Consider the following 23,828-nt stretch of genomic DNA (forward strand, 5'->3'; position numbering starts at 1 on the left):
ATTGAGTCAACATGTTGCCCGTGTGCAGTGTAATTGTGTGTGCTGTGCAGCGGTGCCTGCTGTGTTACCTGTGTGCTGTGTGGTGGTGTGTGCTGTGTTGCCCGTGTGCTGTGTGGTGGCGCATGCTGTGTTACCCGTGTGCTGTGTTACCTACCCCGTGTGCTGTGTTACCTACCCGTGTGTGCTGTGGCGGAGCGTGCTGTGCTGCCTGTGTGCTGTGTTACCTATCCCGTGTGCTGTGTTACCCGTGTGCTGTGTTACCTATCCCGTGTGCTGTGTTACCCGTGTGCTGTGCCCCATGCATCGTCACCGCTGGGACCCTCATGTGTTCTCCCCCTCATTCTGTTGCAGGTCCCCATTTCGCAGCTGTGAATAGCAATAACGAGATCATCGTTACAGATTTCCATAATCATTCCGTCAAGGTACGATCAGCATGCCCGTTGTTAGCTCTGAACTGCTTTTGCAGAGAAAGTGGTCTGGCTGGAAATGCTTATCGTGTTCCAGGTGCCGGGTTCAGGCCCCTGCACCAAGGTGGAGGAACCACAATTATGACAGTTAGGGGAAACTTTGAAGTGGGGGTGATAGCCAGTATGCGCAGGATTGCGAGATCAGGAAAGAATTAATGCCAATATTATTAAACGGCAACTCCATCCAGGTACAAAACGTGAAGCCATAAAATTATTTCAGCTCTTAGACTGTGTTCTTCTGAGAGATGTGTGAGTAACTAGGTGCCATTGGGGGGAGCAGGAAAGATAGGAGGTTTGCAACCATTAAAGTTCCAGAAGGGACGGTCTCAGGGTGTAGAGATGTTCTTTCAACTATTCGGGCTCACTTTTCATCGTAAGAACATCATAGCAATTTATTTTTTTCTCTCTGATAGCTGTTGCAGGGAACGCATGGGTTTTGTTTCCCATGTTACAGCTGTTAGTAGTATCAGGTGATTCTTGCTTAGTAAACGTAAAAACCATAAGTCAGAGTTAATGAGTACTCTACTATAGTTGGGTTTTCTTCCTTCCTTCCTTCTTCCCTCCCTCCCTCCTTCCTTTCTTCCTTCCTTTCTTTCTTTCAAAGCTACCAGTGTTATTCAGGGATATGTTGTAAGACCCCTAGTGGACACCAAGTTACAAATAGCCACAAATAGTCTAGATTCTATAGATGCTATGTTTTCTTCTGTTTACATACTTAACGATAAAGTTTAATTCCTAGAAACGACACTAAAAGCAGTCATATCAGCTTTCTGTCGCTGTGTTAAAATGCTGGAGAATAACAAATCCAAGCAAAGCTTTCTTTTTGTTTGCGGTCTCAGGGTTTCAGTCATAATTACTTGCAGAAACAAAGAGAAAGAGAGGCTGAGACAGAGCCTGGGGATGAGTTATTCCTCCAAGAACACGCCTTGGTGATGGTGACCTACTTCATCCAGACAGGTTACGTTGCCTTCAGTCTGGGCCACTCACTACTAGTCCGTTCAGTCACGAGCCCGTCAGTAAACCAATCCATTGATGAGGTCAGAGCCTTAGAACTACTCACGTCCTAGAAAGTCCACCTCTGAGCATCCCTGTCTTTGGGGCCCAGACCTTCAACATATGTAGCCATGGAGACACATTTCAGATACAAAGGCAACAATTAACCATGATAACTAATTATAAAATGGATCAATTGTAACAGCATCCTGCTGCAGGCGTTAACTTGAAACTGTGCCTTTTTTCTGGAATTTCCTACTTACTTTCCTGCCATGGTTACAGGCAGCTAGGACCGAGGAAAGTAAAATGCAGAGGAGCAGAGATCCTGCAAGGATTTTGTTTTAATCATGAGACAACTAAGCCAGGTAGGCACAGTAACTGACTGATCAATCACAGCAGGCATCAGAGATATTTCCTTAAGAGTTCTTCATTCTGCACTTAGAATAACCTCTGTTGCTTCTTTGGTTCTTTTTTTTTTTTTTTTTAATGTATGAGTGATCTGTCTGCAGGCCAGAAGAGGACACAGGTGGTCGTGAGCCACTATGTGGGTGGCTGGGAATTGAACTCAGATCTTCTGGAAGAGCAGTCAGTGCTCTTAACCTCTAAGCCATCTCTCCAGCCCTGCCTTTGTTGGTTCTAATCATGGTGGCCTTAGAATTTATAACTAAAATTTAAATTTCTCTGTTTTAACTAAAGTACCTTCTGAAGCAAATAAAACAGTCCTTGTGTGTCCTTCGCCCATGGCCACTGTATATTTCTGCACACATTGGCACACATAATGCATTCTAAGTACGGCACTCAGCCCTACTGTTCTTATTGTGTTGATACAGTAAAATGATAATAAATTGTGAATATTTGGCTTAACAAAATCCTGATCCAAACTGAATGACAATCCACCCTATAGAGATCTAGTCTCAATTCCTGAATTTTTCTTTATTCAGTAAATAAAACTACTTATTTGAAGATAGAATAACATTATTATTAGTATTTTTTTAAAAAAATTCAGCTCTAATTATAACATCTTATATTCTTATAATGTTTTGTAATTTATAAAAAATTAATACAGGTATTTTATTTCATAATCAGCTGTAAATGGCAGAAAAAAAGAATTTGGCAATCACAGTGACGGGAGTCTAGTCTATAGACCACTTTTCTAGGCTTCTCAAGTCACAGGACTTGTTATAAATAACTTGCTCAGACAGCCATCTCTTAAACACTGTGGTTGGGTCAGCTATTTGCAATAAAAGAGTCTTTCAATATTTCACACAGGTATTTAACCAGGAAGGAGAATTCATGCTGAAGTTTGGCTCAAACGGAGAAGGCAATGGGCAGTTTAACGCGCCGACAGGTGTAGCCGTGGATTCGAACGGAAACATCATTGTGGCGGACTGGGGCAACAGCAGGATCCAGGTAGAGCACATGGCTGATACAGCTGACAGTGGAAAGCTGTCTGTCCTCCTCGGTTACGTCATGACACCATAGCTAATCTCCTGTGAGCCCGGGACACTCTAAGTGGAAAGCTAGACAGAAGGTGACATCGTTAGCATAGAGTTCTCTAATGCAAAAGTCATTGATTTATTTAATTTTTCGATTTGAATATTGTTTTCCTCGGACCCCTAAAGGGCTCACAGGTAGGGTTCAAGAGAGTTATTGAAGAAAAGAGTATTACATGGGTGATTTACTAATCTGAACATGAAGACTCATTTTCCTTCATTGTGAACACAGGCAGCAAGCAGTAATTTTAGTAAAACCTCTGACTGCCACTAAGAAAAACCACACACCCACACACCACACACACACACCACACACACTACACACACTCACATGCACAAACACACACCACACACATACTACACACATACAAACAGTATACACTATACACCACACACACTACATACCACACACACTCACACACACAAACACACACCACAGCACACACTCACACACACAAACATCATACACTATACACCACACACACACTACACACCACACACACTCTCACACACACCACACACACACACTCACACATACCACACACACCACACACACACACTCACACATCACACACACATACACATACTACACACCCTGCACACACACCACACATACTCACACACACATAGACATTCACACACACCACACACTACACTCATACAGTCACACACACCACACACACACATTACACTCACAACCTCCCATGTTGAGGAAGAATTACACTGCTTTCCCCCCAACTAATCTTGTCAGGAAATATACTCATGGATGTTCCCAGAAGCCTTCTCACAGCTGTTTCCAGATCCTGCCAAATCAACAAGCAAGGTTAACTATCGAATATCATGTGTGTGAGGCAGCCGGGACAAACCCAGAAGGCTCTTTACATGCTTTCTAAATACATGTTCTGCATCATATGTAACTTCCATGACGCTCCGATTTTATGTGTGTGCAGGTTTTTGATGGGAGTGGATCATTTTTGTCCTACATCAACACGTCGGCTGACCCCCTCTACGGCCCCCAAGGCCTGGCCCTAACTTCAGACGGCCACGTTGTGGTTGCAGACTCTGGGAACCACTGTTTCAAGGTCTATCGGTACTTACAGTGACAGCGGACAGCCCTGCACTGAGGTCTTGCACTAGAAACTGGAACGGAGTTTTCCATGTGGGACCAGATTACCATGGGACTTTTCACACTAGGAGGAACCTTTGGTAAACTTTCCAAGGTTATTTCTGAATGTAACAATTCCCTTAAGAACTGCTTATCCAATTTCCGTAATTCACTTTTAGCATTTAAAAAAAGAATCTCTTCTATTGAATCTACACAAACTGCAAAGTTTTACACCTGGGAACTATGGCTCATAGGACAGGGATTTATGTAGTTAAACTAATTTTGCAAATCAGACATTAAAAAGAATTAGCATATCTTTTGCCCGGTGAATGAATGGTAGCCTTTGCATCGAGCTTCCAAGAACAAAACTTGTAGTTATCTATTTTATTTAAATTCGGTCATGAGACCAAGGGACCTTCTAACCTCACTTTTACAGTAGATGTTATTACTCTGGTGACATTTTTGTTCTTTTTCGATTGTCAACAACCACATATAATTACTTTAGAAAAATCTAACGCTGTCTTGCAAGATCTTCCCAGCTCCGACTCAGGGTCCTCTTGAGTTGAGCCCATCAGAATCAATGCAAATTTCCCAACCTTTCGGGGTTCGATCAAAGATCTTTTCCGTGCGTTCTCCTCACCTTCTCTTTCTACTCACCTTGCATCAGAAAATGAAATGCGTTTTCAGGAAAACCTGGAATTCCCGATGCTTTGGAAGGCATAGGGGGACCCTTTGGTTGTTAGCTTCAGATCAACACACTTGGAAAGCAATCAGGAGAACTCACGTTCATGTGTTCACGTCTTTCCTCTTCCACATCATGGAAGCGAAAGCTTTACCTCCTGCAGAATGTCAGCACACGTAGTCGGACACCGGTGTCCTAGGACAGAGAGGATGGATGGTGTCAACCAAAGGCGTGTGGTTGATTCACGGTCTCCCCTTAGAGAGCAAGTGTTACCAAAGTTGTGTTCATCATTACAGGTATGGGCATGTCATGGTTGTTTATCATTGTCTAATGAACAGTAGAGGCGTTAAGGGACAAGTATACATGGTTATGGTAAGATAGAATGTATTATAAATATTATATATATAAATACATACGTATAGCCGGATCCTTGCTGTGTGGAAATAGGCAAAGACAGAAGCACCGCCCAGCCAGCCTTCAGCTCATTCCCCGGCTGCTGCAGTTGAAGACATCCTCCTGGAGGGGGCGCTCCAGCAGGCTCGCCTGTTGCCATTTTCCAGCATGTTGCGGACGCCTGACTTCCAGGCAGTGAACAGCTTTCTGTTTTCAAGACAAAGAGGAAGAAAGAAAAAAAGAAAAAAGGCGTCTTTAAACGTTGGGTTTGAATTACCTTTCACCTAAGTCCAAATGCATTTTGAGGAACATTACCTGTCACGGATACTGTGAAATGAGACGAGGTGTGTTTCCACTGTGGTTTGATTTTCTACTCAGTTCTGCCAAATAGGAAAACCGTGTTTGACGCGTTTGGTGATGACTTTGGGATTTTTCTCGTTGAAAGCACCTTGGATCCACACTTTGAGGAAACACTTCCCTTACAAGTATATGCTGATGTTTATGGCTTATTATCTTAACGTCCTAATGGTCTCCATACAGGAGCGTTCAAAAATTTGGAAGGGAAATCTGGCTACGTCCAATGGTTTATTTAATTTATTATGCCCAAATCAACATCTGGGGGAAAACACTTCAGTTTTGGGAGATTTACAATGGGTGTAGCTTATTATTTCAGTTCTGTAGGGTTTTAAAATAGCCAAGCCTGTCTGTGATAGACATAAGATTAAATATGCTTCAGAGTGATAAACTAAGACGGCTTCTGGATACCATGATATATGCCTTTGACTTTATGTTTTGATTTTTTTTTTTTTTTTTTTTTTTTGTGCTAGGCATGGACCCCATGGCCTCAGACATGCTAAGCAAGAGCCCCCTATACCGGGCTGTTCCTGTAGCCCATTCATTATGAATGTCAATATTTGTGTCTACAGACTTTCTACTGGGGCCAGGGCATCTGGGCACTGGGATCTGAGGGACGCTTGGAAGAGGCAGGCATCTCTGCCCTTCTACAGCTTAGCTCTGTAAGGGGATTTCTGCTGTGCTGTTTATTAATAGTCTGCCTGCAGGATTGTTTCTGGGCTGTTTAAAAGAAACTTTTTAAAAATGAGTGAATTAATTTTAGTTAATTTTCACAAGAAGAAAACATTTTTTTTTAAAAAAAGAATTTGTCACAGGCCATTTTTTGTTGTTGTTGTTGTTTTGTTTCTTAGAATGGAATCCAGGCCCCAGACATGCTAGGCACACGCTCTACAACTGATGGGTGCCTTCAGAATGCAACTATTAATTTGAAAATGAATTTAATGAATGAGTTCTTTTTGTACAACACTGAGATATTTGTGAACTGAGAAATTAACTCATAAACCAATCAGTCTCATATATAAAATATCTTATCAGGCTCGGTATCTTAATAGGAAATAATACAAATTAAGGGTTTTTTTTAATTAATTTATTTTTTGTTGTTGGGTTTTTTTTTGTTTTTTTTTGTTTGTTTGTTTGTTTTTTGTTTTTGTTTTTTTTTTTTTGAGACAGGGTTTCTCTGTGCAATAGTCCTGGCTGTCCTGGAACTTGTCTTGTAGACCAAATTGGCCTCGAACTCACTGAGATCCTCCTGTTCTGCCTCCCAAGTGCTGGGATCAAAAGCATGGGATCAACCACCGCTACCCTGCTGAGGTTTTTTGTTTGCTTTGCTTTGTTTTGTTTTCTTAACACATGAATAATGGTACAAACTGGAATGAAAAAAATCATTTAACTTATATCTTGTCTGCCATCAGCTACTAAAACCCCTGCTATGGGCACTGCAGGAAACACTACGTTCTACACTTGGGTATGTGTGCGCAGTTACTGTATTTCTTCGTGGTAAGCGTATTTTGGGGCGGGGGGGGGGAAGTGCTGCTGCTAAGATACAAATAGACAAAAACTAAATGAAATCTTGTCTCATTTGATGGGAATGGTTCCTGGTAAACTTAAGAAGGATTTTTTTATAAGTAAGTGGCTCTTTTGGTTCTAGGCTACTGTGATTGTTTATCTTTGTCCACTGTATAGAACGAGTCACTCATGATACGTAGCACTGAGAAAGTAAGCATTCGAATTTCCCTTGGGCACTAAGGGCAAAATACCTTCAGTTAGGTTTTATAAGTTAATGACAGTGTGTCTTCTCTCGTAAACCTCCCCTGCTGGACACGGGGCGGTAGGAAGTCACCTGACCAACCAGAAACACACTAACTAGGAAGCCTTTCTGACTGTTGGCCATTTTCTTAATGATGTGTAAGGTTTTGGTGACACTTTAGTCTCCATGACTAAACAAGCCCCTGAGTTTCCTGCACTTGACAAAACTGGAGGCAATAAGTATGCCTAGTCCATGGACACTGCTCCCACTCATGTACAGGGTATGTATGTCCTCACAGGGAATGAACTGGACGAGCAGTACGCCACCAGGGTTAGCAGAATTGCTTTGGTAATACCTACAGAGGGAACGAGAGGGCAGATCAGCACCGGGCTATCTGTAGATCACGTCAAACGGGAAAAGTCTCTGTGTGCGTCTGGACTCCACGGCGTTCTCTCTGCTCACCAGCTTCTGACGAGGGAAGAGGGACTCTCCAAGTAGGATAGAATTGAAGCTTTCTGATGCAAACCTTAGCTGATCTCCCTTACAATCGAAAAGTCCTAATACTGTTACTTTCTGTAAGCGTTGCAGGGTCTTATAAAATTTACAGTTATTTTAATATTTTTGATAACTAGGAATCTATAGCATTGCCATAAAGGAAACTAAGTGCCCATTAAAAATTTGTCTGGTATAAACAGATGCTCTTTTGGTTTTGCTTTAAACGGCAGTGAGCGACACATCACGGCCCTAGTCTTCAAGACGCTTTCCAGTGTTGAACTGTGTGGTCGCTGATCGCGTGGTCTGTCTGTGCAGAGTGTATGGCTGCTACTCATCGGTACCCTAGAAGAGATTAACAATCAGCTATGTCGTTCCAATGAATGTACAGCACTTCTATTAACGTTTGAAAGCAACACGGCCTTAACCTCGACTTTTGCTTTATGACCTGGGGTATTGTGTCAGCGACCAAGTGTGCCCTCCCGACATTATCATTCCCAACTGCGTAGCCTTCCTATGAGCCCGCCCACGGGTATGGAGGTTGTTTGTTTCCTTTTCGTTCCTATGAAGGTTTTGTACATTCCACCTTTACAGATCTGTCTCATACATTCTGTGTATAGAACACTGGTCTTTGTCATCAATTATTGCTATAACCTCCTCATATGTTCTTTTCATGGATCGAAATGCTGACTGCCTATTTACACGGAAGAATGGACGCTGTGCATCAGTGTGTTTGGATGTTCGTAGCTACATACGTACCACAGTATTTTGGATGCTTTAGTCTAATAAAACTTTAAATTAATTCTGTCTTGAAACATAGGAGAAACAAGGTTTCGTGTGTATATGGTTACCATGCACAGAAATCTCAAATCATTATAATAAAGCTTGTTTTCTCCATTTTCAGGCTGAATATTCATTTAACAGATTGCTCCCTGTGTGGAGGGGAATGGGGGCTGTTCTGTACCGTGTAGGATACTTCAACACCTTGACTAAACTGTTGGGCTAGGGATAAAGGAAAAAAGCTGACTGCTGTTTTTGTTGGTTGTGTTGCCGACTACGTGGTAGTATCTGGGATGTGGGTATGAAATTGGAGCTGGGGAAATCCTGACCCAGTGGACAGTGTGTTTACTTAAATGTCTGTCTTTATAATCTTCAAAGGGTTTTAAGATGAGATGGCCTTTTCCTGGTCATGGCAGGAAATCAAGAATGACCTCACTACAAGTATTATTTCTTGGAACCAAGAATTTATTTACACAGAGCTCATCATAGTAAACGTCTCTGTATTCTATCAAGCTCCTGTAGTAATTAGGGCGGCAGGGCTGCGTCCCCAGCACCCCGGCTGCCTGCTTGGCTAGCTTATGCCCCAAAATAATTACATGGAAACTGTATTCTTTTAAACACTGCTTGGCCCATTCTCTTCTAGGCTAATTCTCACATATTAATTTAGCCCATTCTAATCATCTGTGTGTAGCACCCCAAGGTGCGCTTACCGGGAAGATTCTAGCCTATGTCCATCCTGGGTCGGAGCTTCATCCCGGGAGCAGCGGGGCATGGCGTCTCTCTCAGGCATCTGCTCCCGAGAGGAGAGCTGTCGAGACTCTGAGCTCACTTCCTCTTCCTCCCAGCGTTCTGTTCTGTTTACTCCTCCCACCTGTCCTCTAACCAATAAAATGGGCCAGGGCAGTTCCTTTATTAGCCAATGACCTTCCTCCATCAAGCTCCTGGATATATACTTCTAACCACAGAACCATCTAGAATACACAGAGCAGTCCTCGCAGAGGCCAGTGTCCGGGAGCTTGATAATGTGCACACGCCTAATCTTCTCAAAGAAGCTGTTTACCACAGTCCTTGAATTCAAGATAAACACTTCTCAAACAATGCCTCTGCGTGCAACATCCAAGTTGTCATATTCAATGTTTTCTATTTCAGCAGATTGGAACTCAGAAAGAGGTGGCCAAAGTTAGCCTTAAAAGGAGAGAGAAAGCAACAGAAATTAGAATAAGGGCCTACACTGACATCCCTGGCTGCGGATTACATAATAATATTATTTTATTAATCTCCACCTCTGTTCTTCACTTTTTTATTATTGTTCTTTTGGTTATTTTGAGGCAAGGTCTTTTGATATTGCTCTGGCTAGTCTGGAATTCATGTAGATCAGGCTGGTTTCGAGCTTGCACCGGGGTTCCTGCATCCCAGCTGTGACTTTTCCTCTCCTCCAAGCAGGTACCATGGCCATCAAGGGCTCTTTGGTGTCTATCAGACTTAGAGAGAAGCACCTCCCATCATCCGGTACCTCGGTCTGTTCACTTGGACCACATCTCCCACTTTCCAGAGCAGCAGGATCCAGTTAAAGCTGTGGTTTCTCCTGGCAGAAGTGAGACGGCAGGACAGGTAGACGGGCGTTCAGTCTTTGACCACCGTACCGTCCTTATGCCTCTCTGTAGTGCATGCATATGCACTACATATGTGTAGCATGCACAGCATGCTAGAGTTCCCACAGTGGAAGGGCTACAAAGATGAGCAAAGGAACCTGTGCCACTCAGGGGCTCACAGTTGATGAAACAGACCTAGACTTAGTAATGTCACACATATACACTTGTAAGTGCTGTTCCACTTACACTCTAGCAAGCATGCTGTGACCAACAGAATACCCAGGTCCTGGTCTAGTTGCTAGGGGATAGCAAAAGCCTGGGATATGGCAAGTAGGTTTTGATGATACATACTTACTCTATGCCAGTTCTCCTTTGTAGGAGCTTTGGACGTTTTTTTGCTACTCACCTTTACCCGGTCATATGGAACTACTATTTTAATGAAACCCAGAGAGACAGATTCACCAGGAGTTGCTACGAATAATTTAGAAAGCTTCCATTTACTCTCTGCTAAAGTTCTTACAACCAGTAATACTTACTGGTTAGAACCAGAATACTTAGGATTCACTAACAGTACAGAACACCTGAACCACTTCGTATAAGATTTCCTTCTAAGGCTAGGAGCGGTGGCACACGCCTTTCATTCCAAGTCAGTTTGGTCTACAAAGTAAGTTCCAGGGCAGCCAGGATTACACAGAGAAACCCTGTCTCGAAAAGTAATAAAAATAAAAACAGAATTTCTTTTATAAACGTACTCATTTCCTGCAGACAAATCCCCATTTTTTTAGCCCCCAAAACACACTTAAAAGCGAAGACTCAAAGTTGCCTTTCACACAGAAAAACAAAAGCCACATTGAACACTTACGTAACAAACAACTCTGCAACCCCTGAGGCAGGGGAAGAGCACCCCAGCCCCGGACTTTTCTATTCCACGTTCACGCTCCCCAACCCTGCAGGTCCTTTTGGTCTCAGCGCTCCAGCCCATCCCAGGCCCCGCCCCCCACCGCCCTGCGCGTCATCCCAGGCCCCGCCCCGGTCCGGTTCCTCCCTCGGGTCCCGCCGCTCTCGAGGGCCGCTAGGGGTCGTCGCGACCGCCCGGGTTCTTCCTCCGCCCTCCCCACCCCACGCGGCTGTCGGCGCCAGAGTCAAACGGGGAGGCCGCGGTTTGCACCATGGTAAGAGCGAGCCCCACGCACGCACCTCCGGGCTTCGGGGCGGCGGCCGGCGGCGTGGTGGGAGCCTGGCCAGGCCCCGCTCCTCCTGCTGCGCCCGAGCTCTAGCGGCGACCCACGCCGCGCTCGGTCTGAACCGGAGCGTTCCGGAACCGAAGCCCGGCGAGCGGGGCCGGCCCGCGGTGCCTGTCCGAGAGCCCCACGCCGCCCGTGGGGCTGAGTTGACGCAGAGGTTTTCAAGGCCCTTTGGTTCGGCTGGGATTAGAACCCGGGGCCTCGTGCAGGCCGGGCACGGCGCTCGCCTTCATCAACAGCGGCGGCCCGCGCTGCCCCCCTCCCTCCCCCCCTTATCTTTCCGAACTTAATGACTTTCTGCCCATTGGATCATTTTCATCCACCTTCAAAGTTTCGCGCCATTCTTTCCGCTTCTGGCGACAGAGTATCAATGTGTCGTTAAAGTGACCCGAGATTTTAATATCTTAATTTAGTTAAGAAGCCGTTACAAGGGGTCGACGAGGTTGTAGGGCATTTATTTGAAGAAACTTGCCCAGCTGTAATTATAACTGATAACGGCTTCTTTGTGGTTGAACTAACAACCGGGCCACCTGGGCATAAAATAGCTCAAAACAACCGTGTTACCAGTACTTCGTGTTATCAAGTTTCACTTTGTAGAATTAAAGCACCCGACTACTACAATGAACTATTTATTCGTTATTGATGTGCCGGCCAACCCTCTTTATAGGGCCCTTGCCTACTGCCAAGGGATTTAATGGCTGTTAACGCTTCACATAGGTACTTGCTATTATTTTTATATATGATCAGGAAAAGAGTTCAGAGTTATTCTGGTCAAAGTTAAATTTTCGGCCTCTTTGCTAATCCTGGATTAATAGCTGTTTTGATTTGACTGGGCTTGCTTTGCAAACAATTATAAGTGTAGGCCTACAGTTTGAAATTGGAGAAAAAGCAACCTTGAGAGTGACATCTTTTTAGCTTTCAAAATGTTATCACAAATGACCAACAGGGTTGATATTAGCAAGACTCTAGGTACAAGTCTCTAAAAAGTGCCTTGAAGTCCTTCATTCAGATAGGAAGTGTCATAGACCTCGGGTGGCTTTTACTAACAGGAAGGCATCCCCGTTTTACCCACCCTCCTCCAGTTTTAAGTACTGAGCCCTTTTTATGTTTCTTGTGGAAGTCTCTAGTGTCAGTAGGATGCCCTTTTTACATTAGGTATTTTAAATCCGACCTCAGTGGTTCCCAGATGTGGCTAGTAGTAACTTATAAAATAGAAAGAAACAAAACAGCCCGAAAGGCATGGAAACAATTCATCTGCCTTCTTGGAATGATTTTATATTTGTTGAGTAGTAAGAGCCTTGTAAGCTGTGTTCCCCAGGACGTGCCCTTAACTTCTTGTTTGCCTCTGGGAATTGCAAAGGACTTCCCAGGAACTCTTTTTAAATAACAATATTAAAAAAGGAGGTTTGCTCCCGGATTTGGCTCCTTCTTTCTCCTGATTTAGCCACACAATAAAGCCCCAATGTAGGGAGCTGAGGGAGACTTGAATGAGGGAAGCCCTGAGTGGATGTGTTGTTGATAAACGTGACCACACCAAAGACCCCATGGCCTCAGGCAGAGAGGATGGCAAAGTCTTCCCTGGGAGATCCAGAGCGAGATTTGCCAGCCTGTGTGGGAAATGTGCAGTGTGCTTTATTCCCTTCTGGTGTTTATGGCCTGAGGAATGCTCGCCTGCAGAGGCTGTTCCTTGGCTACCAAGATTAGCTAATCCCGCCCCCTTGTTCAGATGTGTGTATTAGTCCTGTCTCCTTGTTTATCTGTATGTAATAACCCTCTGTGTGCAGCCACCTGCCTCTGCTCAGCTCTGTAATGAACACACTGGGCTTCTGGAGTGCCACAGTTTCTCTACCAAGAGCCCAGAGCACCAATCCCAGCTTTCTGTTTGAGCATCCTTCTGTCTGTCTATCCTGCTTATATTTCATTCCCTTGCTGACCTGGTCAGGTCCATGTTATAGAGCCATGCAAGGGAATCACACCCTAAGGAGATTGCCACTTCTCCACACAGCCCCTGCCAGCCTTGGGAGTCTAGTGAGACAAGCAAGTCGAAGCAACTGAGAATATTTTTTAAAGAGGCATGCCTAGGCTCATCATCACCATTGCAGTTCACACAGGGTAACTTGGGCTCTAGCCTTTTCAAGTCCCTAAGATGGGCGCATGTGTGGTAGTTTGATGCCCACTGGCATGGGAAGCGTACCTGGGTGTGAACTTCATCATGGCTTCAGATACTGCAAGAGAGCCCGTGGAAGGGCTCATAAAACACCCCTGGGTTCTAACTGTGCACTATAAGTTTAACTAACAGTGGTTCTGCATAGCTTCCTGGAGCTTGTCTGCCTCACTGAGAGTGCTCTGCTGTCTCTGCTAGCAAGGTGATGGCCACCAGCTTCCTGATACTTAATACACCCTGGATTATATGTTTTGGAGTGCTGTGGGCTTCTGAGCTGGAGCACCTTGGAGGTATAGGGTGGGCGCTTTTACTGGTTGTGGTCCTGATGTTCAGTGCAGTCAGTGATGGATGCAAGTGTGTCCTGGGAACACATGCTCAGCCTGTGAGGGCAGCAGAGGGAAGGCTTTCAGGAGAGAAGGCCCACACTAGGCTGTGGGAGACCTTTTACAGTATGGCAGGAGTCGGAGGGGAGATGTTTTAGGTAGAGGGACATCTTTTTACAGGGCACAGAAACGATAGAATGCTTCCTGTAGAGAATTCTGGAAATAATTTTATTATTATTATTATTACATTTCAAATTGCACGGTGTTTCATCTTGTTATGGTAAATTGGGGTGGGGTGGGGAGTTACTCAGAGCAGTAGGTTGGGGTCAGGTGATTGTGGGTCTTCTATACCCTGTGAGGTGCTTGGATCCTTAGGAGGACTGGGACACTGGGACCATCACAAGGTTTGAACATGGGGGGCTATGTAGTCAGATTTGTTTCTCCATTAGAGCATGAGGCCGAAGTGTGTTTAGGCCGTTGAGGACAGACTGCAGGAGACAGCCAGTGAAGGCTTGAATCCTGGCAGAGGTGGGACAGGCAGGACGTAATAGAGCAGTGGTCCTCAACTTGTGGGTCACGACTCCTTTGGGGGTCAAATGGCCTTTCTCAGGGGTCGCCTAAGGCTATTGGAAAACAGATTTTTACGTTACGATTCATAACAGTAGCAAAATTACAGTTATTAAGTAGGGAGGAAAATAATTTTATGGTTGAGATCACCACATGAGGAACTGTATTAAAGGTCACAGATTAGGAAGGCTGAGAACCACCATGTTAGAGAATATTTAAGAGCCAGTGTTGACAGAGCTTGGTAGTTGGTAATGAGATGAAGGCCCCTAGGATGCCTGCGGGGTCTTTGGCATAGGTAAAAAGTGTGGCTCGTTTTGGCCCACTTGAGTTTGAAGTCTGTCCAGCAGGCTGGTAGATACATGAGATAGAGAGGTTCAGGAGTCTCCGGGGCCAGACCAGCATCTGTGGTCTTCTCACAAGTGTTAATTAAAATTAAAGATGATGAGATCAAAGGAGATTTGAGGATAGGAAGGGCTCAGTATGGTTCCCTGGGGATTGCTGTCTTCAGAGGGACAGAAGAAAAAGGAAAGTGTGAATTTGGAGGCTGCTTACTTATACCAACACGCTCATCAAGACACACAACATAATACTGTTGCTGTGGAAACGAGTGAGTTCCTGGTTTTGCCAGAAGAAATACAGAATGGTGTCCCAAGATCCTTCTTTCGAGTGTTAGAGAATGATGCTTTCTGGTAGGGATTTTGGTCGGACAGAATCAATCTTTATCTTATTATATCTTAACGAGCAGTTTGTTTTCCTGTGATCTGTTGTGTAGTAATTTCCTCCAAAGTTATAGCTCTCTTGGAGAAACTCTTTAAGACATTGAATGTGGAAAGGGAGGTAGAACAGGGGGTTTTAGGGCAGGATATTCATATGGCGGTGAGGCACCAGTGTGGTCTAAGGCAGCGGTTCTCAACCTGTGGGTCACAACCCTTGGAGGATCAAACAACCCCTTCATAGGGGCTGCATATCAGATATCTTACATATCAGATATTTACATTGCAATTCATAACAGTAGCAAAATTGCAATTATGAAATAACAATCATTTTATGGTTGGGGTCACAACAATAGGAGGAACTGTGTTAAAGGGTCACAGCATTAGGAAGATTGAGAACCACTGCTCTAAGGGGAGGTGCAGCTGCTGCCACAGACATTATACAGTAAAAGAACAGCTGACAAGTCACTGAACAGACTCAGGGGAGTAGGAGGAGCCTGATTTGCAGGGCTCGGGAACACCTGTTTTCTGGATAGTCACTGTCAATTCTGTAGAGATCTTGTGAGGTCATGGCTCTTCTCCCTTCCGTAATGGATTCATCCCGAGATACCCCAGCAGTGTATAGATCATTCGATGAGGTAATTTTTTTCTGTATGGACAACTTGATGACCTCTGCCACATGGTGGGGCTCTGGTGTGAAAGCGTTCACTCAGCCAAACTTCTGTTCTCCTAGTCAAATCTACATACAGCTCGAGCCCCACAGTCATCCTTATTGACAGGAAAGGAGCCCTGAGCAGGAGGCGCTCAACTGAGAGACAGTATGTCTGCTGTCTGCTCTTATTGATAAACAGATCTGGGTGACCCTGGGTTCTCTAATTGCGAACTCAGAAGAATATACTGTCCTTTGCTCTACCCTGACAAGCTGTTAATATTCTGTGCTTTTCTTCACCTTTCATCTGACACAAGGTCTTAGTCTAGGAAATTAACTATTTGTACCTTTACCCCTAAAATATACAGGAAAAAAGCTTGGGTTACTAAACCAGCCCCAGAGAAAGAAATTCTTTCTCACCTGGGTGCCAGCAGATACAGCACCAGGATGTTTAGCCCAGGGAGCCAAATTTCATCGTAATCCTCCCAGTATCTTCCAGGGAGCTGCACAGCCACGCCCCTTCTGAAATATAAGGCACCACTTGCCAGTCTTTTATCCACCCTGTTAGCCCTAAGAAATGCATGCTTGGTGCCATTGTTCTCACCTATGGGATTGCTAACCACGTCTCTGTGGGTGTGTAAACGGGAAACCTTGTGGGATGGGTAGACAGTGAGGAACATTGAGGAGGGCCATAGAAAGGGGAACATCAGGAGAGCACTAGAGAGAGCACAGACAGAAAAAATGGGACTTGATAAAAAGACTTCTGTGAGCTAATTTGTTTTGTTTACCCTCAGACCTTATTTATTTATTTTTTTTCGAGACAGGGTTTCTCTGTAGCTTTGGTGCCTGTCCTGGAACTAGCTCTTGTAGACCAGGCTGGCCTCGAACTCCCAGAGATCCGCCTGCCTCTGCCTCCCGAGTGCTGGGATTAAAGGCGTGCGCCACCACTACCCGGCATACCCTCAGACCTTATTGTCAGGTTTCACCTACTCTAGTGATCCTTCTGAATCCAGAGAGGTTTAGTGGGGCTTAACCCCAACATGAACCTCAATGTGAAACAATTCTGTTGGAAAGCTCATTAAATTAAGACAGGAAATAAACAACTCACAATAGCTTCAGAAAGTCCCTGAAATCGTCTTAGGCTGGGCACTCCCGTAGAATATATATTGTAGCACAAATTCTAGTTGGTCATAATAATATAAACCAGGATTCAGATATTAGGGGGTGAAAGCTGAAAGATCAGAGAAGCAGAGCAGCGGCCACTAGTTCTTATCTCACGAAATCCTCAAACTGAATGAGTTATCCTGTCTCTACAAGTCCTCAGACACTTGTTCATGATTACCAAGGAAACAACATGATCCTGTGCAGTTTTTGAGAAGGATGCAGAGCACTTAAGTTTAGGGCCGGTGAGATGGCGCATTGGTAACAGTGCTTGTTGCTGAGCTTGACTATCTGAGTTCATCCCTGGAGCCGCACAGAGGAAGGAGAAGACTAACTTCACTGTCTTCTGATCTGTATACATGGTCCTTAGCACCCCACCCCCCAAATAAACAACAAATAAACCCCAGTGTTTCTCGCGTTGTTTTTATTTTTCTTGCAATTTTTTGCATTAAAGAAATTTGGCTCCTCTTTTTGTTTAATTTGAAAGTAAGTTAGTATGTACTGTGTATAATATACATAAGAATTATGTATTTCAGTTATATACTGATCATCTTGTTTTCAAATCTGATAGATTTATAGGTATTACAGGCTTCCGTTTTCTATGTGGATAGGGTTTTCTTACAGCCTGCACACAGCTGCCACTGTTCATTTCCTTTCAGTTAAAATACTGAAAAAATGTATGTGTATGGGTGTTCTGCCTGTATCTATGTCTGTACATCATGTGTGTGCCTAGGGCCCAGGGAGGCCAGAAGAGGGGGACAGATGTCCTGGGGCTGCTGGGGATTGGACCATGTCCTCTGGTTTGTAACCACCGCGCTCTTGCTAGCCCCCGTTGCTGCCATCTCATACTCCAGCTCAGCTCTGATCTTGTCACCCCTCTGCGCGCCACTGTCTTCCCAGCTAGCTAGCCTCTATGCCAAACGGCTTTTGAATTGTCTCGTCCTTTTCTCCCCCCTCGCAGTCCGTGCAGTAAGTGTATCAGTGCTTGACTTAGTGTCCCTGACACTGCCTGCACCTGGGGTCTGCACAATGCCCCGCCCTACTTCCCAGCTTGACCAGATCTCCAGGTGGGACTAATCAATTCCTTCCCCGGTATTTATGCAGCAATCTGTGTGTGTAGCTGTTAATTGATTATAAGGAGCTGTCTGTTTCTTTTGAAAGTTGATACAGTGGCTTCTCATTGGTTCATTTTGTAAATGCTAAATTTCTGCAGAGGGTACAATAACACATACTTTTAAATCCCAGCACTGGGAGGCAGAGCAGGTGGCTCGCTGAGTTCAAGGCCAGCCCCCGCTACTTGAGGACAGCCAGGGCTACACAGAGAAACCCTGTCTCAAAAAAAAAAAAAGCACAAAATAAAACAAAGTAGAATTCCCACAAAATGTTGTTTCTGTCGCTGCATGTGTAGGGAAGAGCAGCCCGTATTCACAGGGCTGCTGGGAGCCTGTGGACGGTGGACAAAATCACATAACAACATTTAATGCCAAGTTGTTGTAAAATGCTGTTTTGAAACCGTGACTTTTGTTGATTTGTGTTTTATGCTTCAGTCAAAGAAGAAAGGACTGAGTGCGGAAGAAAAAAGGACCCGAATGATGGAGATATTTTTTGAGACGGTAAGTCATCCCCTAATGTTGTTAGTGTTTTGTATAATGTTTACAGTAAATGTATTTTTATAGTATGCTGTAGATTTTTCTATGATGTAATTCAGTGTCTCATTTTGTTAGACACCCATACTACCGTGGTTCTTAAGGGGCAGATAAAATTTTCCAATATTTTTGGCTCTTCTGAGCTGTGGATCCTAAACGCCCTGTAGACTGATGTGGAGTTCTCTTTCTGAGTTATGTATTTGATTATGACCTCCTTTTCTGAAGTACTCGCAGCAGTTGCCTGGGTGCTGCCTGGGTGCTGGCCGCCCCAGGCTTTAGTGTAGGGTTTCCGATTCAGCAGCAGACGGTCCTGGGGTAAAGTCCTGTGGTCGTCAGCTTTGCTTTGCAGATGAGGGCTCCTGAGACAGAGGGTCTGAAGAGCCTGCCAGGGTCTCAGAAAACAAGAGTGGACATTATCAGGTGTAAGCCAAGGAGGACCACGTGGTTTCATAGGGAGCTCAGACATCCTTCTGCTCTGTGTTTGCAGGCTGCCTATGGCATTATGATAATACCCAGGAGAGACCTGTGTTGGTCACTGAGAGAAAAATAAAGTTTCTGCTTTACTAAGTGACAGTCAGATGAAAACCAGGCTCTAGGTCTACTTTCTTAACCATGTTCCTGTCCATAGGCCTTTCTTTTGTAAAGAAACAAGTCCAAACGGGCTTTTCATCCCACAAGAAGTTCTCCCTATGCCCTTTATCCCACTGGCTATTCTCGTCCTGTGCATACGGGGGAAATGGTAAAATAGAATATTATGGAGGTAAAATTCATTTTCATTTGATAATGGAGATTCTCGTACAGTTAAAATATTCTGAGGAAATTCTGGGTATATTCTTTATGTTTTTAAGCCAGTGCACGATTGTCATTGAGAAGATGAAGTTTGTTTCAGTTTTTCTCTTCGGCCGAGTTGGATATTTTTTCCTGTGGCCTTAGAGCAAGAACAGACCTAATTTCTTCCAGGCAATGGAGACTCGAGGAAAGTAGTCAGTGGAATGATTTTATCCTTTCCGTATTGATCTTCTCAAATACCAAAGTTGGCCATTTCTGGTTTAAAAATGTTCAACTTCACCCTTCAGTGGCATTTGGACACTAAGGAATAACAACTTATAGACATTCAACAGAGAGTTTTCTCTGCAGAGGAGATCAGCCGTGTTGGTTGGTTCCATGCAGCTCAGGTACCCCCTCTGTCCTCACACTGTGATGAGCATGCCATGCATGCTGATTTCAGCTGTGGGCTCTGGGAGGGAGCTGCAGAGTGAGGCGATGTGCTTCGGAAATAGTGGGAGATGCTGTGTCTGTTTCCACACGGGACACCATGTGTCTGGGCTCCAGACCAATGCCAAATGTTCATAAATATTAGACGTCAGCCCTTCAGCCGTTCAGAACAAGTCAATATTATGGTCCAAGGTTGAAACATCGATTCTGGAATTTGGGTTCTAATTCCATTGTTGATAAATAAAATTCTAACAAACTCAAATACTTCTAGCTCAGACATTCCACACCATCAGTTACAGAATTTGGCATTAGATACGGATAGTGGCCCTTCTCAAAGATGGTGTCATGGCTAAATGTTCACTATGTGGTGTTAAGTAGAAAATGCAAAATCTGGAAGAATATTGCTGTTATGTTTTATTAATCATATGCTAATGCAGGGTTGTGTTTTATAGTCCGTTTTTTCAGTTAGTCTCTGGTGAGTGTGTTTCACCTTCTGAATTAATTAGAAAACTTGCTGGCTAAGAACTGTGTGCCATGCTGGTCACGATTCTGGCTAAGCACCATGTGCCATGATGCTCTAATCTGGATAAACACCGTGTACCATGATGCTCTGATCTGGATAAGCACCGTGTACCATGATGCTCTGATCTGGATGAGCACCGTGTACCATGATGCTCTGATCTGGATAAGCACCGTGTACTATGATGCTCTGATCTGGATGAGCACCGTGTACCATGATGCTCTGATCTGGCTAAGCACCATGTGCCATGATGCTCTGATCTGGATGAGCACCGTGTACCATGATGCTCTAGTCTGGCTAAGTACCATGTGCCATGATGCTCTGATCTGGATGAGCACCGTGTACCATGATGCTCTGATCTGGATAAGCACCGTGTACCATGATGCTCTGATCTGGATAAGCACCGTGTACCATGATGCTCTGATCTGGATAAGCGCCGTGTACCATGATGCTCTGATCTGGATAAGCACCGTGTACCATGATGCTCTGATCTGGATAAGCACCGTGTACCATGATGCTCTGATCTGGATAAGCACCGTGTACCATGATGCTCTGATCTGGATGAGCACTGTGTGCCATCATGAGTGGTTCACCAGCCGTGTGTGAGAAATCTTTTCAGAACATTTTGACAGCCATGAGGAGCACACAGATGCATTCCTCAGCTCACTCCTTTTTCAATTCATTATTTCCTCTTGTCTTGGACACACTTTATGTAGATTCTGGGTTCCAGGTCTTTTTGTCAAGTAGATATTTCTGCAAATATTTTCTTTTCGGCAGTATCTGTCTTGGCAGTTTTGCCAAATGTCCGTTAGGATCAGCAGAGGTTTTGGACATGGTCCCCATCCAGTTGATGTGCTTTCTCAGTTTAACTTAGAAAGCAATGGCTCTCCACCCCATCCAGTCACAGGGCCTCTTCCTAATCGCTGGGTGCATTAGTCTCCCAGACAGTATCAAATCTCGCTGGCCTAGTGCCTGTCACCACTGAGGAAAGGGGCGGTCAGCAAGGACGGTCCCTAGCTGCTAGACTAAATACTCTGAATGCGTATTTTCCCATAATGCTGTGTTCTGCATGTGTACGTGTGTGAGTACGAGCGATTGAGACAATCGTGAGCCGGACAGCTTTCTGTCATGTAGACTTAGCTGCTTCATGAAACCTTAGGTGAAAACCAACTTCGACAGTTGTCTGTAACTTTTAGTTACAACTGGTAAATCCGTGGAGCACGAGACACACCAAGTAAAGCACTTTCCCTCCTTTTCCTTTGGTCTCTTTCCCTCCCTCATTACTTCCCTCTGTTCCTTCCTTCCTTTTTTTTAAGGTAGGACCTTTTTATATTGCGCAGGCTGGCCTTAAAATTGTGGTCCAAAGCAATCCTCCCATCACTGCCTGTTTTGTTCCCCTTTCCTTTCCTTTCCTTTCCTTTCCTTTTCCTTCCTTTCTTTTTCTCTTTCTTTCCTTCTCTCTTTCTTTTCTTTTTTTTAAGATTTGTTATTTTAAATTGTTTTATGCGCATGAGTGTTGGCCTGAAAGTATGTATGAGTACCATATGTGTGCTTGGTGCCCACAGAGGTCAAAAGGGTGCACCAGATCTCCTGAACCACCATGGAGGAATTGGGAACTGAATTAGGGTCCTCTGCAAGAGAAGCTTTTAACCACAGAGCCTTCATTTCTGCCTGATATTTTTTGCTTTTCTTAATATCAGAGCGTCAGAGCAGCTCGTTATCTGATGTCACACATTACCTTCCAGGGTTAATCTTCCTGCTTCAGTGAGAAGCTGGCTCTGTTGTTGTTGTCCATCCCCCCACAGACGTCTGTTCTCCTGTGGAAGTGTGTCCAGTTGTCTGGTCCTGCACAGACGTCTGTGCTCCTGTGGAAGTGTGTCCAGTTGTCCATCCCCCCACAGACGTCTGTGCTTGTGTGGAAGTGTGTCCAGTTGTCCAGCCCCCCACAGACGTCTGTGCTCGTGTGGAGTGTGTCCAGTTGTCCGGCCCCCCACAGACGTCTGTGCTCCTGTGGAAGTGTGTCCAGTTGTCCGGCCCCCCACAACGTCTGTGCTCGTGTGGAAGTGTGTCCAGTTGTCCGGCCCCCCACAGACGTCTGTGCTCCTGTGGAAGTGTGTCCAGTTGTCTAGCCCCCCACAGACGTCTGTTCTCCTGTGGAAGTGTGTCCAGTTGTCTGGTCCTGCACAGACGTCTGTTCTCCTGTGGAAGTGTGTCCAGTTGTCCATCCCCCCACAGACGTCTGTGCTCGTGTGGAAGTGTGTCCAGTTGTCCGGCCCCCCACAGACATCTGTGCTCGTGTGGAAGTGTGTCCATCTTAAGTTCTGTAGGACACTGAATGAGATACAACATTCTTCTAGTTCTGAAATGCTCAATTTTTGTACAGTATTTATTTGTAGACATGTCTTTTTGATGCTATGTTTTATGAGTATGGTTATGATAAGCATAAATAAACAGAAGAAAGTAATTATGTGTTTTTCATGTCTTTAAATCCTTTTAACTAGAAAGATGTATTCCAACTGAAAGACCTGGAGAAGATTGCTCCCAAAGAGAAAGGCATCAGTGAGTATTAAAGAGATGGTGGATGATGGGGACTTGGGGAACTTAGTCTTTTCTGCCGTGGGGTTTCCCTTTATTGTCAATGCAAAAATCTAGACGTGAGTATATTTGTAAAAGCCCCATATGATACTTCTCGGCCATCAGTCAGTTCCTGTGTTTGGACCCTCTGTTCTAGAACAGTTGAAAGAGGAACACATATACCTTTACTCATGCACACTTACTTTATAGCTTGTTTCAAAAGAAGTAAAGATTGTTTCACTTATTTTGTAGTATTTGTCAAATGTGATTTGGTGTCTTTACATAGTATGTCAGTTTCACGAAGCCGTATCAAGAATTTACTATGAATATGAAATCTTAAACTTACCTTCTCTTAGCTCTAGAGGTAGAAAGTTGACATGAAAATATGAGCAGGGTTGGTTCCCTCGGAGACTGAAGTACGGTGCTTTTCATCTTGGGATCCTTGATTTTCCTGGCGTCCGTGTGCTATAGTCAGACTTCCATGGCTGTGACAGAGTTCCTGACAGACAGCTTCAGGGAAACAGGTGGAGCAGAGCAGCTCCCATCCCTGAGCGAGGAAGAAAGGTTGGCCTTTTTCTGTTCTAAGAAACTTTAGAACAGTTTTGTCAGTATATGTACGTAAAGATCTGTCATTCTGAGAGGAAACCATCTGCATGTGCAGTTTTGTGTTGATAGTTATTGTGTGGTGAGGAGTGGCTGTGCTGGGGGCGGACCCAGGGCTCACCTTCTCGGGCTAGTACTCCACCTCTGAGCTAATCTCACCCGAGTATCTTCTCTATATAGCATATCGTCTGCATATGATCAGTCCCAGCCTGTGACCACCCATCAGACCTGCTTAGCCGGTCACCTATTGTTGACCATCTAGATAGTCTATAAGTGCTGCTACTAAAAGTATTGTATGAATAACAGTTTCTCTGCTCTGAGCTGAACTGCGTTCTCCCCAGTTCATGTGTT

General features: G+C 44.6%; 2 protein-coding genes across 6 annotated transcripts in view; both read left to right on the forward strand.

Annotated features, from left to right (window-relative positions):
* Positions 1 to 8,020, forward strand: part of Trim2 (tripartite motif containing 2) — a 93,768-nt gene extending 85,748 nt beyond the window's left edge. For all 5 annotated transcript variants that reach the window (XM_041658957.1, XM_041658956.1, XM_041658959.1 and 2 more), the window contains exons 10-12: positions 352 to 422; positions 2,730 to 2,870; positions 3,904 to 8,020. In XM_041658957.1, coding sequence (XP_041514891.1) covers positions 352 to 422; positions 2,730 to 2,870; positions 3,904 to 4,056 — 365 coding nt within the window. In that variant the 3' untranslated portion in view covers positions 4,057 to 8,020. The remainder of the gene's footprint in view (positions 1 to 351; positions 423 to 2,729; positions 2,871 to 3,903) is intronic.
* Positions 8,021 to 11,143: 3,123 nt separating this feature from the next.
* Mnd1 (meiotic nuclear divisions 1) overlaps positions 11,144 to 23,828 on the forward strand; it is a 51,533-nt gene continuing 38,848 nt past the window's right edge. Inside the window, exons 1-3 of the mRNA XM_041659425.1 lie at positions 11,144 to 11,270; positions 18,467 to 18,532; positions 22,802 to 22,859. Of these exons, the coding sequence (XP_041515359.1) occupies positions 11,268 to 11,270; positions 18,467 to 18,532; positions 22,802 to 22,859 (127 nt within the window). The 5' untranslated portion in view covers positions 11,144 to 11,267. The remainder of the gene's footprint in view (positions 11,271 to 18,466; positions 18,533 to 22,801; positions 22,860 to 23,828) is intronic.

The sequence above is a fragment of the Microtus oregoni genome, unplaced genomic scaffold (genome assembly GCF_018167655.1).
Source record: "Microtus oregoni isolate MIOR12 unplaced genomic scaffold, Mior012 000010F_ref0000083, whole genome shotgun sequence".
Lineage (NCBI taxonomy): Eukaryota > Metazoa > Chordata > Mammalia > Rodentia > Cricetidae > Microtus > Microtus oregoni.